The sequence below is a fragment of the Fusarium phalaenopsidis genome (genome assembly GCF_050370095.1).
Source record: "Fusarium phalaenopsidis strain FUZ10S chromosome Unknown contig_32328, whole genome shotgun sequence".
NCBI lineage: Eukaryota > Fungi > Ascomycota > Sordariomycetes > Hypocreales > Nectriaceae > Fusarium > Fusarium phalaenopsidis.
In genome coordinates, this window is record NW_028145393.1 from 168,472 (window position 1) to 186,345 (window position 17,874).

At 39.8% G+C, this 17,874-nt stretch overlaps 3 protein-coding genes across 3 annotated transcripts; 1 reads left to right on the forward strand and 2 right to left on the reverse strand.

The window, feature by feature from the left end:
• Positions 1 to 11,434: 11,434 nt before the first annotated feature.
• LRP88_12738 (uncharacterized protein) lies at positions 11,435 to 12,112 on the forward strand (the record flags this gene model as incomplete). The annotated part of the gene is made up of 2 exons (XM_083249127.1): positions 11,435 to 11,473; positions 11,534 to 12,112. 2 exons carry the CDS (start codon positions 11,435 to 11,437, stop codon positions 12,110 to 12,112), a joined length of 618 nt encoding a protein of 205 aa, XP_083094929.1.
• Positions 12,113 to 12,752: 640 nt separating this feature from the next.
• Positions 12,753 to 14,234, reverse strand: LRP88_12739 (chaperonin 10-like protein; the record flags this gene model as incomplete). The annotated part of the gene is made up of 4 exons (XM_083249128.1): positions 12,753 to 12,843; positions 12,896 to 12,987; positions 13,048 to 13,853; positions 13,925 to 14,234. The coding sequence occupies 4 exons, from the start codon at positions 14,232 to 14,234 to the stop codon at positions 12,753 to 12,755; spliced, it is 1,299 nt and encodes a 432-aa protein (XP_083094930.1).
• Positions 14,235 to 14,932: 698 nt separating this feature from the next.
• On the reverse strand, positions 14,933 to 16,619 carry LRP88_12740 (bZIP transcription factor; the record flags this gene model as incomplete). The annotated part of the gene is made up of 5 exons (XM_083249129.1): positions 14,933 to 14,981; positions 15,029 to 15,863; positions 15,940 to 16,294; positions 16,356 to 16,457; positions 16,521 to 16,619. The coding sequence occupies 5 exons, from the start codon at positions 16,617 to 16,619 to the stop codon at positions 14,933 to 14,935; spliced, it is 1,440 nt and encodes a 479-aa protein (XP_083094931.1).
• Between the last annotated feature and the right edge of the window lie 1,255 nt (positions 16,620 to 17,874).

Genomic DNA, 17,874 nt, shown 5'->3' on the forward strand with positions numbered 1-17,874 from the left:
ATGATACCTCTTAATTTATCTTTCGAGGTATATAGACTGAGACCTAGCCTTAAGCATGGTCTTTGGGGTCTTTGAGACCCAAGGGGTTATAGGGCTGATTACCTCCTTGGTAGGCGTTGGAGTCTGTAGCTGCATATTAAGTTTTGAGACTATACTTTCTGGGTTAAGAGGAATAAGCCCGGCTCCTTTAAAGGCTGACTTGATGTTTCTTTTTGTTATAGTAGCCTGATGCATAGCATAGAAGGCTAGAAAGAACTTAGTCTTAGAAATATGGGTTATAGAGCATTTAATTGAATGCTTTATTTCTTAATTATAAGTCTGCTTAAGTAGGTTAAAGTACCTGATATTAAGAGGCTAAAGTAGATGAGATAAATGAGGTGGTATATAAAGCATAATGATTTTCTTTTTCTTATAATATCTCTTAAAGTTAATAGAGTAGTGACTTTTATGGCTATTAAGGATTAAAAAATAATAGGAACTAATTAATTAGTTGTTTATATATTAGTTAAAGTGCTTGAGTTACTTGAGACCGATGTCGTTATTGGTCTAACCATTTTGGCTCGTTGTAATAGCCTAATCGCCTGGGAGGTTGCTTTCTTAGTATTAATTAGTAAGGTGATATTAGCCTGCACTGATGATAAACGGCTGGATCGCCTAGCCTTCTGCATTGATCGCTTGAATGATTATTATTAAACCGAAGCGGTCCTATTCATACGAGAATGTGCAGGGGATCCCGCAATGGGTTTTGACCAGACAAGCCTCGGAACCAGTTGAAGCAAAGTCACGTGACAAGACACATCTCAAATAGGAATAGCGCATAGCATTAGCCCAAAAGAGGGGCAAGAGTCAGTCAGAGACAATTAATCAAGCAATTCACTTAAGATCGGGTTCAATAATTAAGAGTCTCAGAGCTACGCTTCTTCAAGGCAGCTATAACTACTAAAAACAAACGTTAAATCAATAAAACTAACCTCGATACCTATATCTAAACCGCGATAATATATCCTCTATCGCGAACACAAAGTCCTACCTCTTAAACAGACTAAACGACTAGGATTTCTTTAAATAATCCTATATTATAAAGATAACTACGGAATAAGTATATAAGCTAGGTCGACTCAATGACCTAAGCCAATTTAGCGCCCTTCATAAGAAGGAACTAAGGAGACCTGAAATAGGCGACTATATGGCGAAAGTAGGCGTTGACACTGGGATACGCAATATAAGGGTCATTTAAGGCGAATGCCCTGCGACCTCATTTATCGAAATAGTCCCAGAGGACTAAGAGGCATATAAGGTAGAGCTAGCTATCTACTAGAGTAATCTTAAGCGATATAATAAATAAGCAGATAATATCTATAATATACTTAACTAGATAATTAAGAAAGTTAATCTATATTATATTAAGATATATTTACTAGCTATAAATAATTTAGCTAAATATAATAATATTATAAGCTTTTTTCTTAACCTAAAAGTAGCTTATAATATTAATAATAGCCTAAGAAGGAAATAAGCTTAAAAAGGGTATTTTAAGGTGCTAAAGGTAGCCTTAAATAGCAAAATAAACTAAGAAGAATAAATTACTAACTAGGAAAAGTTAATATAAGTTATAAAGCTTAGATAAATAACTAAAATATAATACCTTAATACCTAGTTTAATAACTTAAAAGAAGCTTTAGAATATTAATTTAAAATCTTTCTCTAGATTAAGTAAGGTTAAAATAAAGAGAAAATTAAGAATAAAACTTACTTATTATTAACCTTCTCTATATAATTCCAGCAAGAGATTTAAGATAAGAAAAGAAAGGGCAATAGGGCTATAACTAATTAAGTAGCAAAAGGGAGCTTTAGACTAATATTTTAAGCCTCGCCCTCTTAAGATATAAAGCAAAGCCACTCCTCTACGCGTAAATTAAGAGAAAACTCCGCAAAGTATCCTTATTAGTCTCTAGAAATACTAAAGCAATATATACTATATAAGAAATAATATAGATACCTAAATTCCTCGTTATGCTAGGTAGTATTCCTAGAGAAAGCCCTAAAGAAGTACTATATATTATAGAGATAGCTAGACCTTTAGGAGTAATATCTTAAGTAAAATAAGGAGATTTAAGAACTCTATGAGAGGCTCTAAAATAAGAGCAAGGACTTATTAGAGAAGTTAAACTAACTATCTAGCCTAGGACGCTCTATCTTAAAGGAAGTAGCTACCTTCTTAGTATTAAGCGGCGAATACCTATTATATAACTTGTTAATCTTAGACTTAGGGATAACTATTTATATCTTTAATAAAGCTAAGAGATTTACTTTATTAAAAAGCGCCTAATATAGAAATAATATATTTACTAGATTAAAGTAGCTACTAATCTATAGATATAAAAATATAGATATCTAAGTATAAAACTTATAAAATAAGCTATAAATCCTTAATTTATAGCGCATTATATATTATCTAGAAATAAGAATAAACCTTATATCTCTATATTAACTATGCTAACTTAGATACTAGTAGGACTAATAAAATAATAAGGATATTATTAAATACCTTAATAGTCAGGCCCTATATAAGCTATAGTAGGAACACGACTAGTATATATTAAAATATATCCCTAAAACAATAAAACAAGCCGCATTTCCTATAAGGCAATTATATTATAACTCTTAGACCGTAAGAAAGCTTAACTAAGCTCAAGCAATAGTCTAGCATCGCCGCTTAGGACATCTAAGACTAAGAAGCCTAAAATACCTAATAAACTATATATTTAGAGTTAAGATTAAGGGATTAGTTATTATTAAATATAATATTTATAAATTAATAAAAATAAAATATTAAGAGCACTATAAACTAAGGGAATAGGCCTTAAAACCTAGTAAAAGAGTCTTATTAGACTTCTATAACTATCTAGAAGGGATAAATAACTATATATCTTACGGAATTCTTATAGACTAAGAGTTAGGTCTCTGCTAGGACTATTACTTTATTAATTATTAAGAAGAGAGCCTACTTGTGATACTAAAGCACTTTATATAAATACTTAATATAATATATAATATTAAACTCTAAGTCATTAAAATAAATAATAAGCTATAAAAGGCTAAGTTAATCCGCGGATAGCTTACCGAAAAGGGAATTAAGGTAGATAAGAGTGCACCTCGCACCTAGCAGTAAAACGGCTCTAGAGAGCATTCTAGGGGGTTAGTAAAAGAGAAAGTAAGACTACTAATTATTAATAATAACCTCCCCATAGAACTTTAGCTAGAGATAATAAGAATAGCCATATACCTACTTAACCAAACCCTAAAATAAGGCCTATACTAGAAAACGCTATATAAGAGCTTTTTTTTAAGAATTCTATATGCATAAGAGCAAAACTAGCCTTAAATTAGGCATATAAAAATAATTAGCTTTAAAGCTTTTACTTTTATAGATTTAATATAGCGAAAAGATAAGAGGCTTCTTTTAAAAATAAATCTAAAGGCTTAGATAGGTTTCCTAGTTAGATATAACTCCTAGAATATCTTTTAAGTATAAAATCTAGTAACTAATAAGATTTATATCACGAGAGATATTATATTTAATAAATAAGAGTTCTTTAATACTAATAAGGTATAAATAAGAGATACTATTAAGAAATAAACCTTAGAAGAGATTTAGCAGCGACTATAAGCTCTTTTAAGTACCTAATAGGTTAATTAAGTTATAAACCCTATATAAAGCCCTAATAAGTAAGAAATACTAAATTTAAACCTTAAAAGTCTTATTAAAGACTTATTAAATACTAAGATAAAGTTAATAAAAGATATATAAGTTAATAACTTAAAGTATACTTAAGTAAGATTTAAGATCCTCTTAATACTATTAAAAAGCCCTTTCTTAAGCTTTCTTATATAGATAGAATTATAAATAAATTAAAGTTAGGATAAAGTAAGAAGATTAAAGGAAGATCTACTTATCTTAAACTAAGTATTTTATATAAGGATAATAATAGTGCCTATAGTAAGAAAAGAGAATAAGTTAGTTTTAAAGGTAACGAGGAGTAGATATATTAGAGATAAGCTTAAGCCTAAGTATAAGACGCAAATAACTTAAATATACCTTAAACCCAATAGATAAGCATACTATAGAAAGAATCTGCCTCTGGCTCTAAGTTCTCATAGTAGTCTAATTAGACATAGGTTTAAGGCAGAGTTTAAATAAGCGCAGAGAGATTACTTAGAGAGCCACCGCTAGATATTATCCTAGATAGAGATTACGAGGTGCGATCTATAGATATATAACTCGCAAATACTAGACTATATATAGGTATTTACCTATAAGTTTAATAAGCATAGATACCTATAGAAATGCAAGGCGAGACTTATTATTCAGGGAGATTAGTAATAAAAGTTAAGCGCTAAGGATACTTATGCTATAACTCTCGCTAGAAAGTTATTTTAAATAATATTAGTAATTATAGCGAGATTTAATCTTAAATTACTATAATATAATGCTATAAATATATTTATTAATATAAAGCTATAAAGTAATATATTTATAAAGCTACCCCCTAGGTTTAAGGGAGGCTATAAAGAAAAGCGAGTATTACTTTTATATAAAGCATTATATAGACTATAAATCGCACCGCTTTTATAATAAATAAAACTTAGAAATATACTTTAAAGCTTAGGCTATAAAGATATACTAGACGAGCTATATTGCTATTAAAAGGATAAAGTCTTTATATTTTTCTATATAGATAATATAGTTATTATATTTAAGAAAGGAAATAGGGATATTATATCTTAAATTATTAAGTCTTTAAAGAAGAAGTATAAATTAACTAGAAGATATAAGCTATAATAATTCCTTAGAATAGAGATTATCTAAGATCACACCTTAAAGTAAATCTAGGTTATATAAATTATATATTTAGAGAAGATATATAAGTTATAAGCTATAAATGCCCTAAATAGCTCTCTAATAATAAAAGAGGAGCTTATTTTAAACAAAGGAGAAGCGATAAGATATATAATTAATTAATATAAAAGAGTAATTAGCTTAATACTCTACGCAAGTATTATTAATAGACTAGATATCGCCTTTACTATCTCCTAACTAGCCTGATTTATAAATAATCTAAGAGAAAAGCATATCTAAGTAACTAACCGAGTTTTATATTACCTATATATAATACGTTTTAACGCTTTATAGTTTAGGCCTAGAGAAGGCTTTATAATCCATAGCGACGTATTATTTATAGATAATATAATTAACTAGAAGAGCTTATAAGGTTTTATAATAATACTCTTTAGAAGCCTAATTAAATAGCGAGCCAATAAGCAAGATATAGTCACGACCTCTATAATAAAGGTAAAACTACTTAGACTATCTTAAGTAATAAAAAAAGGGTTATTTTAATAAAGGCTACTTTAAAGCCTAGGACTTAAGCTATAAAATACTAATTTATATCTTATTTCTAATAATAAATAAATAATTTAATTATTAAAGAGTCCTCTTAGAAGGCTAAAAATAAAATTAAGATATATAAATATATATAACTATTAGCTATAAGAGTATATTTAAAATAAAGAAATCTCTCTTAGCTATAAAGAAAGCTTAAAGTTAATTATAAATAGCCTTATAAAGGCCTTATAAGGTAATAAATAAAAGAAAAGCTATAAGTAATATAAACTTATTAATATCTAAGAATATATTATAAAATATTATAATAAGATACTTAAGGAGAAATTAATTAAGGAAATTATAAATAAGCTATATCTATAATAAATAAGGCTTATATTAACCCTTTAGAGCTTAAAAAGTTATAAGGTTATAATAAGATAAAAAAGTAAAAAAGCAGCGGCATATATAATTATAATTTATCTAATACCTAAGAGCCTATTAATATTAATATAAAATATAATAACTAAATAAGGCTTAAAATAAAGAAACTATTCTTATCTAAGCTAAGTAAGGGTTATTAAATAATAAAAAATCGCTATTTATTATACCCTTTAATATTACCTTAACTATAATATAGCGCTTATTCTTTTTCTATAGAATAAAAGTTAGCAATAAGGCTTAAATAATTAAAATAAACTTTAGATTATACTTATAGTCGCATTAATATAAGAAGGATCTTATTAAATATAGTCTAAGAAAAATAATACTATAAGGAGAGTAATAATAAGACTATAAGACTTAAATTAGTAAAATAAGCTATAAGATTAATATAAGAGCTAACTTATATCTAATAGCATAAGCCACCGGGATCATAATGCTTATAATAGTAAACTCCCAGCTTAGCCTAATACTCACCGGTGCTCTAACTAGCGAGAGCACTATTAAGGCAAGGCAGGCATAGGATAAAGTGCTTCTTATTTTAACTATAGAAAAGGTCAGATTAAGCATTAAAATACAAAAATAAGAGGCAACTCACAGAAGGGAAGCGAAAAAGATCGCAATCTTAACCTACAGGGCACACTCAGCGCGCCGAGCACTAGCTATACCAGCCTGCGCTTAGCGACGAGCATGAGCCCGCGTTAGGCAAAGGCGAGGGGTAGCCTATCGCGAAGGTAGACGAGGGGAACTAGGCTCCCGAGACGGAGAACAAGGAGTATCATTGCTATAATTAAATTAGCATTATATTCCATGGATTTAAAGCTTAAAAGACTAATAAAGTCTCTAGGGGCAGGAGAGAGAGTAAAGAAAAAGAAGTATTATTATTACTGCTATTTAGTTAGCTAACCTAAGACCTCAAGGGGTAAAATAACTTACGCCTCGGATATCTTAATAGCAGCGGCGGAGCGCGAGAAGTTAAAGAGAAGTTTATCTATATGCAATGATCAGCAAAGGCAACTTAAAAGGCCAAAAAGAAAGCTTAAAGAAGAGAGGCATAAGGCGATTAAAAACCATATACTAAATAATTATAATAGTATTAAAAGGGAAGAAAGAAAGAAAAGAAGCTTAAGGCGAGAGGCAATTTATATCTATAAGCCTTAAATATAAATTATAAATAGTAAAATAATAAATTACCTATTATTTATAATTTATAATTACTAAAAAAAAAATAGCTTTTATTTATTTAAATAAATCTTCCTCTTTTTATTTATAATAGCGAATAATATAATATAGCATAATAGGTATAAATGCCCTATAATCTAAAAGGGGAAATTTATAAAGAAAAAAGACTTAAATAATATAAAATATATTACAAAGGACAAGGGCTATTATTTAGAGTATTAAAAGCTTTCTACTCTAGGGGGGTATATTAAACCGAAGCGGTCCTATTCATACGAGAATATGCAGGGGATCCCGCAATGGGTTTTAACCAGACGAGCCTCAGAACCAATTAAAGCAAAGTCACGTGACAAGACACATCTCAAATAGGAATAGCGCATAGCATCAGCCCAAAAGAGGGGCAAGAGTCAGTCAGAGACAATCAATTAAGCAATTCACTCAAGATCGGGTTCAACAATTATAATTTATTCCTGGTTTCTAGGCTGTATTAATTTTAGCTTTAAATGCCTTTCTAAGCCTATAATAACTATTCCGGCTATAATTATACCTATAAGAAAGCTAATCTTATTAAAGTTTTAAATATTATTTAATTAGATATTATACTTCGCGATTATATTTACTATAAGCTAAAACTAATTACGAATAATAATTAGATCTTTACATTTAGCTCTCTAGTAATTATATTTATAAAAAAACGCGTCTTAAGCTCATAGTATTACATAATAAAGTTATAAGCCTAGCGCTTGCTGATAAGTGGCGCATCGCGGTCGGCGAGTAATTAGTTAGCTATTTCTTTAATAAAACGCTATCGCGGGGGAAATCCTCGTAAATCTAGGTTGAGAATAAACTAAATAATGATCTATTCCTCTAGGTTAGATAGTCGGCGTGACTTTGGGATTTAATTGCATCGCGATTGAATGCCTTATCTGTGATGATGTAGCCTTGGCTTAGAGACCTTATAGATCTTTATAGCGCGTTAGACGCTTAGTTTTGGGTTATTTTAAAGGGCCTGAAGGGTAATAAGGGTTCTAGCCTTTATATTTGGGTCTAATATGGTTAGTAGTTATGGAATTAATTAACTAAGTAGAAGGTTAGGTATAGAAGGGAAAAATGCATCGCATACTTGGATGCGTCGCATGCTTATTATGTATGTTAATATATTCTTATATTATATCCTATCTTTCCGCATCCTCCACAGCGCCTTTCCCTCAGTCTTGCTAACCCTCCTTAACCACCACCTCTCGATGATTCACCCTCTACCCGCCCATTTATACTAATCTAATCAATTACTTCCCTTACTTCCCCTACTATTATTACTCCTCCTCTTTATAATCAGGTCCTTTTTGCCCTCCAGCGTCGACTTAGTAAGTTATTTACTTATCGAAAGTCACGGTTCTTTGCCTTTAATAAGGCATTCTTATGCATTATTGCCTTTATTCCCTTAGAAAGTGTAAAAGACTGAAAAATATAGACTATAAGGTCTGAATAAGGTGTAGGGTAGGTAACTAAAATAGGAAGAAAATAAGCAAAGGATTTAATCCTTATAAAAAGCTAATTAGCTAGATAAGGGATTATAGGCTAATAAAAGTGGGTCACAAAATAAATAAGAGTATAGGATAGAAGGCCAGCTCCTGATTGGTGGTCTTTATGCTTATATTGCTTCAGTGTGTAAAGATCTAAGGAAGGAAAACTATTCTAAGGGAAAGCTATTCTTTTATAACTAATAGCTTGGAATTTATTAGCCCGATTCGGATAAAGATTATACCATCAGATAGCTCCTTTCCGAGGCCTTCTAACCATATATAGTATATATCAATCAGATAGCTAATAGCCGGGCTATTGCATACGAAAGATAAAACCTATAGGGTTTTTGTTACGGGCGAACCTGTGAGGAAGGTTGTTTCCCCCTGGAAAAACCAAGACCGGAGAAATCCTTCTCCGTAGCCCCGTTGCGAGCCCTGCATAAAACCCGCAGCGAGGTCACAGCTAGTTCTTTTCCTTTTCTCTCCCTTCCTTAGTCTTAGATATTCAATCAACCAGTTCACCTTAGCTGCATAAGCTCCGGTCCGACCCTAGTAGTTTTATATTCGAGGTATTAGAAACCGGATACAAAATACACATACAAGAGGACCGGCTTTAATGGAGTTATCAGGCTTTGAATAAAGCCCTAAGTCCGGGTCATGTGACTTACCCTATATGTCTGGAATTACCCAGGAGGGAAGTTTATATAACTCCGTAATATCTCGCTAATCTAAGCAGTTATAGCTTAGGTAAGCATACTATTAAATAGCGCTAATAATATATTATAAGGTAGCGAGTTATTAAATTTATATTTTATAAGCTAAACTCCCTAGAATTATTTATAAAAGACCTTTCTTATAAAAGTCTTTAATAAAAGCTAACTTTATTAAAGTTATAGATATTAGCAAGGTTAATATTATATTTTGCAATTATGTTCTCTATAAGCTTAAATTACTTTTGAATCTCGGTTATATCTTCGCATTTAGCCCTCTAATAGTTGTATTTATAAAAAAAGCGTGTCTTAAGCTTATTATGTCGCTTGATGAAGTTAGAAGCCTAGCGCTTGCCGATAGGTAGCGCATCGCGGTCAGCGAGTAGTTAGTTAGTTATTTCTTTTATATTATATAATCGCGGGGGAAACCCTCGCGAATCTAGGTTAAGAATAAACCAAATTATAATTTATTTCTCTAGATTAGATAATTTGCGTGATTTAGTAGTAGTATCGCGCTAAGATAAAATGCTATTATGCCGACGACGCAAGGCATAATAGTTAACCTAATAGAGTCTTACAGTAGGTCATAGCTTTAATTTTAGGTTATTTTAAAGGGCTTAAAGCGCAAGAAGCAATCTAGCTTCTTTATTTAATCGAGGCATATTTAGTCGTTGAGAATTAATTAATCAAATGGAAGTGATATAGGTTAAGGGATTTTTGGTGCACTCACTTGTCTAGTGTACTCGCTTATTATGTATATTATTAGGTTTTGATGCCGTTATGTTTTAATAACCGTGTCTTTTGCTGTTGCGGCTGAGGGCTTCTTGTCCTCGTTGCAGATAATGATAATGATCAAAGAATGCGAAAGAATTTCTTTCAAGTTAATTCCTCATGTCTTGACAGGCCCATGCGTCATCACTTGATGGTGATGGCCAATGGACCACAAAGAGCTGTGTTAAGACCCGCGGATTTCAAGTGCCTGATATCGAACTTCCAACTAGGCCAATTGCTTCTATAGATCACCAGGTGAGATTAAAGTTACTAAAGGCCCAATGGTTTGCGCCTTTAGTAGGTCTTACTCAAGTAGACAAGGCAAAGCACAAAGCAAGAGGGGAGGCCTGGTCCCCGAGACCTCTCGTCTTTCCCGAATCTTAACTCTATTGCGGTTCTTTCTAGAAGCCTCCTTTAGGACAAGTCTGCAATCCGGCCTGGGAGAAAATTAGGTTTCTCTCCTCGCAAATCCTAGTATACCAATCAACAGGTAGAGTCACAGCTCGAGTCGCTTTCGGCGCGATAACGGTCAGTTTCCCCTTAAGTTCGTAGATATGTGGCTTATCAAACCAAGCAGACCGGGTGGTGTTTCCTTCGCCAAGATGTTGGAGTAGTAGTTGGTTCATGTTGGCGATTTCTTTGCCTTGTCCATTCATGACCCACGTTCTGATGCGATGCAACATCAAGTCGATACACGCCCAAAGTACCTCTGGGATAATAGTAAAATCCACTGCGGCATATTTCCCAGGGTAGATAGTGACCCAAATTATGCACCGTAGATCTCGCGAGCTGACCGCCTCAGATAGACGAAGACCGAAGCATCAGCGCTACCCTGGTTAGTTTGCTGCACTCCAGCTCATCAACTTTAATCTTTCTCGAACACTGCCTCGTGGAGTTGGCACTCCATGCATCATGCTTAATGCAATCTGGTATTGTGTTCATATTAAACCCTCGGTCAATAACCGTAAATCCAAGCCCCAGAAACTCCGCTCAGGTGCAGCATCTGACATGGGCTGTTCTCATTGAAACATGGTCCTGCACGTTGTTTCTGACTCGCCTCAGCTCTCTCCACATTACGAGTAACCTAGACTGTTCCGTCACGGGATGTGACCGAGAACAAGGCTCCATACGTAGATCCGAGAATCAGGGGATTCATGGGCCCTTGTGACGAGCAGGGACTTCACATGATGTCCCACGTGACCCCCACGAGTAAAACTTAATTCAGAGTCCCCGCAGTATCGTCCGATTGGCTCGCCTTTACCCACAAATCACCAGTTTGTGTCCACACCACCTTCGGCATTCATCCCCATTAAAGGTTCCACCAGAACATCATCTTCCGCGGATCCGCATCTGTTCAACCGAACCCTTGCCACCCGTTTCTGTCCTTCTATCAAGGTCCTCACTGCATACCCTATTAATATCTCACAATGGCTTCCTGCAACAAGTGCAACAAGAGTGGAGATGAAGTGTTCCTGAAGCACTGTGCTAAGTGCAAGCAGGCGCATTACTGCAGTTGAGAATGCCAGAAGGCCGACTGGAAGGCGCAGAAGAAGGCCTGCAGCAAGCAAGCTGGGTCTACTTCTACTTCTGGGTCTGGAAATGAGGGCCTGTCTGCGCCCAAGGGACCAGACGAGCCCATTCCCGACCCATTCACTCGCCTAGACAACGGCACCCACCTCCACAATCGTCCAGAGAAGGGTGTGTATCGACTGCTTCTTGACACATACCGTCTCCGCGTCGACGACATGTACACTCTTGAGGGAGATGTCGACGATGACAACATCTACGCTGGCCGTGCAGATAGTCTACAGGGCTTCAGGCGATTCATGCGAAAGATAACCAGGTCCAAGAAGGCACTACTCCCTTCGTGGTGGACACCTGAGAAACAACAAGAGTGCGAAGACTTTGGCATGGATGAAGACCAGTGGCAGAACTTGATGTCTGGAGTTGAAAAGAAGGACATCATCGAGCACTATCAAGATCACCAATTCCCAATGCAATTGCGCATGCTTGGCGAATCCATCTACGGCAGAGCACCCGGTGGTTCGGATGGAACAGCCATGAGAAAGATGCTGGCAACGTTTGGTAGTGGAGGCGCTCCATGATTAAGCATTCGTGGCAATGCCATTCGCCTCCTGCTGCTGTTGAATATTCTCTCCAAGAGTGCGCGTTGTCCGTCATGTATATGACCCTCTCTTAGCCAAGCTGAAAACGCCATATTCTCTTGATACTACCGATAAATGTCTGAGAGCTACTTCTTACCACCGGCTCGGGTACGCTGGCGCATCTCTTGTGTAAATCAAGACGGCATCATTACAACAGTGTTCCTAAGCCTGCAAGTTGACTCGATGGTTCTCTCCACTCCAGTTTGCCCTAATTATCAGTTAACTAGGGACGGTATCTTTCACGCCAAGAAGCTCGGGCGTATGCCATGGCGTCTTGGACGCACCAACGAGCCTCAACTACTTTAGCGTCAACACCGAACAGATTCTTAGATTAACTAGCCGCAGTTTCGATTCTTTCACTATTTAATCATATAATCGTTGCCATCTGCTCGCCGAGAGGCCACGCCGAGAGTCAAGGCGTGCATCCCCAACTCATTCCCTGGGAACCGGGCTTGAGTTCCGTCATCATTCATCTATTCGAGAAGCCAGCGGTTCAGGTTCAACTTTTTTCATTCTTCAATACGCTTCCCTTGAGAAGCCGACCTTGGGGTCTTTATCTACCTAGCGAAACAAGGTACGCCTACCTGCTGGTGTCCACCACATAGCGGCCAGCAATGCCGCCCTTTTGCATCAAGTCATACACATCCTGGAGCTCCGACAAGCCGACAACCCTAGAGTGCAACAATTAGCAGTCGTTTCTTGTTTCATATTTGACTGACTTACTTGAATGGTGCCTTGATAAAGCCCTGTCGGAAAAACTCGATGGCCTCGGCGGTATCCTGTCGGTTGCCGACATAACTTCCCTTGATGTTGATCTCACTGTGTACCTAGTTAGCAGACATGCAAGAGTCTGATGCTCATGTTTCTTACCGAACGACGGTATCAAAGACGGGGGCCTTGACAAAGGCATTGGCTGGTAGACCAACGCAAACGATAGTGCCCTTGCTCTTGACATACTGGCTCGCCTCCTGGAAGGGCTTCTCACTGGCAGCCAGAAGCAGTACGGCATCGGGGCCAGAGCCACCAGAAGCTGCGCGGATATCGGCGATAGTGTCCTTGGAAGTCTTGAAGTCGACAAAGGTGTCGGCACCAAGCTCAAGGCAGACCTTGCGCTTCTCCTCGCCGCCGTCGAGGGCTGTGACATGCAGACCCATGGCCTTGGCATACTGGATAGCAAAGACACCAAGACCACCACCAGCACCGGCAATGGCAACATGTTGACCGGGCCGGGCACCGGAAGACTTGAGGGCCTTGTACACGGTCAGACCGGCACACAGGATAGGCGCGACTGCGGCGAGGTCACAATCCTTGGGGATGCGGGCAACATGGGCCGCCTTGCCGACGGCGTATTGCTGGAATGAGCCGTCAACAGTGTAACCAGACAGGGAAGCAGTCGAACAAAGCGACTCGTTGGACTGCCGGCACTGTTCGCAGCTCATGCACGAGCCATGAAGCCACTTGATACCAACGTGGTCGCCAATCTCGATGTCCTTGACGAGCTCACCCCGCGCGACCACGACGCCCGCACCTTCATGTCCGCCAACGAGGGGCATCTTGGACTGGAGAGGCCAGTCGCCATTGACAGCGTGCAGGTCAGTATGGCAAACACCACTGTACTTGATGTTGATGAGGACTTCATCTGAAGCCGGCTTGGGGACGGGAATCTGCTTGTACTGCACAGCTGTTGGGTAGGTAGTCAGCCTTTCCTGGTTCGTTCGTCACGTTGAGCAATGCCTCGGGGATAGAACATACGACCGCCCACTTGTTCAAGAACTTGTGCCCATTGCTCCTTGGGAATCTCGGGTCCTGCTGTTGTCGCATACGCCGCCGTCTTGCTCGCGTTGATGGTGCTGGTGCTGGGGACAACGCGGCTGTGACGGGCGCAAGCCTGGCCACTCGAGCTGGCACAGCTTCCGCAAAGACATTTCCGGGTAGAGGTGAAGTTTCGGACGTTGACTCGAGTTGCTGATGACAGCGTCACAATAGCAGAGCTGCGCACAGCAGGTCTCACAGAGGCCCGGAGGACCGCACTCCTCATCAAGCTGCTCGTTGGTCTCATCATGTTTTTCCTGCTACTGTAATTATCAGACGGAATGTAATTTCTTTCCTTTCTGCCCGTGCCGTGCCGGTTGCGGCTCCGCAGTGACCGGCGAGCGGGCGTTATATATACTAGTGCTATCTCTGTCCCGTGGCCCATCAGACTACTCCCAGTCAGCGTGGTGCCATGCAACCAGGTGCACCCGGAACTCTATCTCCAATGTCATACGACGTAGGTAAATCTTGTCTAGCCCCAGGATGGGAAATTGCGTCTCCTCAGCGGAGTATTGTCCCATGCCCGTGGAGAAACCCAGTTCGGCGACACGAGGCCATTGGCCGATAGTCGACACGTGTTGTTCCCTCCACAGCGGGGCCGTTCCCTTCAAGGGGTCCATTTCGTCATCTGGCCGTTTGCAGTAAGCGGAAGTTGCTCCGGTTAGAGCGCTTGGAATGGAGTCCGAGTTAGCAGCTCTGGTATTGGCTGAGATTTTGTGTGTGTTTGTCTGTCTACCCTGGGCTTGACTTTAAAGGATTGATGGCCTGGGTTACGCTGGGTAGAACCAACAGTGGGTGACAATGGTGGGTGACAATGTATTTGAATGATATCTAGTGACTAATATTCATTGGACCCATGCAGCCAACATACCAATCCGAGTCCGAGTATCAATCTTTGAGGCGGTGTTGGGGGTGGTATTGGGGGTTGAACTTTGCCCGCAAGTGCGGCTAAGTCACTATCGGCTCTGGGAACTCGCAACCCTCAGTCCAACGTTTCCTTGATGAATGTCAGTAAAGTCCTCAGTACGTTCCAGGTTCACTTACACTGGTCTCATACCCGCCTTATTCAAATGCATATCGCCAAACTTGGCGGTATTCTTGAACTTGCACTCGTTGCCCCGTGTGCAAAACGGGTCCTGCGGACAGTGGTGGCTCATGGGGCAGGCAAAGTCAGGGCACCCAGGCCCGACGAAGCACGGGCAACTGCGTGCCTTGTAGCGATGAATGGCCATCTCGTCTGCGGTGAGCTTCGTGTCGTGCTCCCTGGTGCATTGGGGTCCCCACGAACAGGTGCCGCTGAGATAGTGACCATTGCAAAACGCTTGATTTCTTGCCTCTGCGAGTTTTCTTTTGTAGCTATCTTGAGCTGGAGTGTTACCCGGCATCTTGGCAGGCGGATCAAGGCGTACATTGTCCTGATTGAACTCCATGACCTTGGGTGCTTTCGCCTTGGTCGTACCGACATCAATATTCTGGTGGTTTCCGGTGCCACCAGCCGCAGCATAGCTCCCCTTATACTTGGTGGAAATACCTCCATTACCCGATCTGATTGTCGTCATGGTCGCCGTGACTGTCGTCGTTGCAACCGGCGGCTGAGTACGAGGCGGAGTTGATGGAGAAGAAATCTGCTTGGGTGGAGATTGGGGGATAACCCTGGTCTCGTTCTGAAGGAGACCGCTGCGGAACACATTGTCAAAAGTTATAATGGGAAGACCGAGCTTCTTGATTCTTGGTGCTGCGGGTGTGGTCTCGACAAGAACGAGACGGCTCGCTTGGTCGTCGATATACGGCCGTAGATCATGTGCATAGCCGGCGTCATGGCAGGCGACAAAGAATATCTTCTTGCAACGAACATCGTCGTGATAGTATTTCAGCATTCCTGAATTTTAAATAAAGGTTAGTACAAATGTGAAGCTGGGATGTGACAAGTAGGTAAAGCAGAGACAGAATCTCACGTCGTATCTTGGAGTCGGCATTCTCCTTGCCAGATCCGACGTCGACGAAATCAAACTCGGCACGAGCATTGGTGAAGTTTGTAACAAATTTCAAAAATTTATCTTCGTAGCTGACGATTCCCGAGAGGCGGAGAGAGTGGGCGAGGTCCTTGACATTGGCAAAGACCCGGGCAAAGATGGTTATATCACTACTCAGGTCTGTATCCTTGACGTATTCGGCAACATGTTGCCTGATCGCGAGAGCGGCATTCGTGGCACCTTCTTCGGGGTCTTGGAGGAAACTGTCCTGGAACTTTGCGCCGTCGCCGTCGACGAGGACCGCGACGTAGGGATCTTTTTCTTTTTGCTGCGCCTTCTATGCCACGTTGCTATTAGCAAAGCGCATGTTCTGTCCCGGAGGTGGTAGTTATACGCACCAAATCATTCTTCAAGTCCCTGTTCTGAGCCATGAGCTGATCATTTGCCTTCTTCAGGCGGTGTTTCTCCTCCTCGGAGGCCTCCACCGTCTGCTGCAGCATCTGTGAAAGACAGTGCGGTTAACGACGTTGATGCGTACAAATCAGTAATACAGGATAGCCTACTCGTAGCCATGAATGCCTTTCATTATCCTGCTCATTCCATTTCTGGATCTGAACAGCGAGATCGTCCTTGGAATTGGAACTATCTTGAGCACTCGGCATCTTGTTCGTGCGTGTTACAGGCAGCAATGTGGCGTAGATTAGAGCGAGAAGTTGGGTTAAATAAAGAGGCCACGGTTACGGCAATATGGATTATGGACGAATGGCGTGGAGTCTGCAGCAAAGTTAAAATAAGCCTGTGTTCTGGACCTTTGGCACTTTGGTCTTTTCTGAGAAGTAAGTGCAAGTTGACAACGTAAAAAGGCAAGGAGGGCCGTGTGGCCTGGTATTTGAAGAATCGAACAAAGCCAGCACAGCTGTGAAAGACGCCTGTCTGCCTTACATATGCACCGTCTCCCAACACTGTTGGGCAGAGTCCAGAAGCTTCTGGCACGAAGCCCAATGTAAATGTTTGCCTCGGCGAAACTGCCAAGCCAATGTTTGCCTACGAACAAGGCGTGCAGGCCTAGATAAATGGCCGTGGATGGTGGTACGACTGAGAGGGGTGGGTCAAGGGGGAAGAAATCACCCAGTCTGCAAGGTGCATTTCAGCCATGATTGTGAGACCCCTCTTTGAATCCTGGTTGTTGGCTCTGTGGTGACTTGCCATAGGCAGATACCGTGCATCAGGCTGCCTTTGTGCCACCATTGGGAGAGCCGTGTTGGGTTGCCTCCTAGATGGTTCGCCCAGCTGAGGCACCCGTTTCGTTAGGCGCTGAGGCTCAACTGTGTGGTTCTATTTTCAAGTGACCACCATTTCAGGGTTCTTTTATTGACCTGGAACCGCCAGCTCTGCTGATATTAGATGTTTCCATTGGTAGCGCCAATGTGTTTCTCTCTGGCGACCCAACGGATGCCTTGGCACGGCGGAAGTACCAGTGAGCAACAAGAATCGGTTGCGACTCGTCAGACGTACTTGAAATTATTTTGGGGCAAACTCACTGTCAATAAGCGTATCATTACCAGAATGTCATTGACGGCTTGACTCAACCATAAAACTCAGAAGCCCGCTCCAACCTTCCACGCACTCCGTATGAAAAGAAAAGAAATGCTGGAGAGAATACAACATCTAAATTAGATGGATGCGATTCGACACCCAAAGAGGCACCTCACATCCAGGACGGGCGCTTCCGCAGCCTTGCACCCGGGCCAGGATGTACGCCAGCATTCCCCTTTCCAACGGCGCCTCATCAAACGTTCGGCGTACTCCTTCACTACCGTCATTCCTGAGGGGATAGAAAAGATACTTTCTCAACCAATCATCAGTTATTACAGTTTACAGTTCCGTGAGTCACTGACTCACTGATCCGTCCCCAAT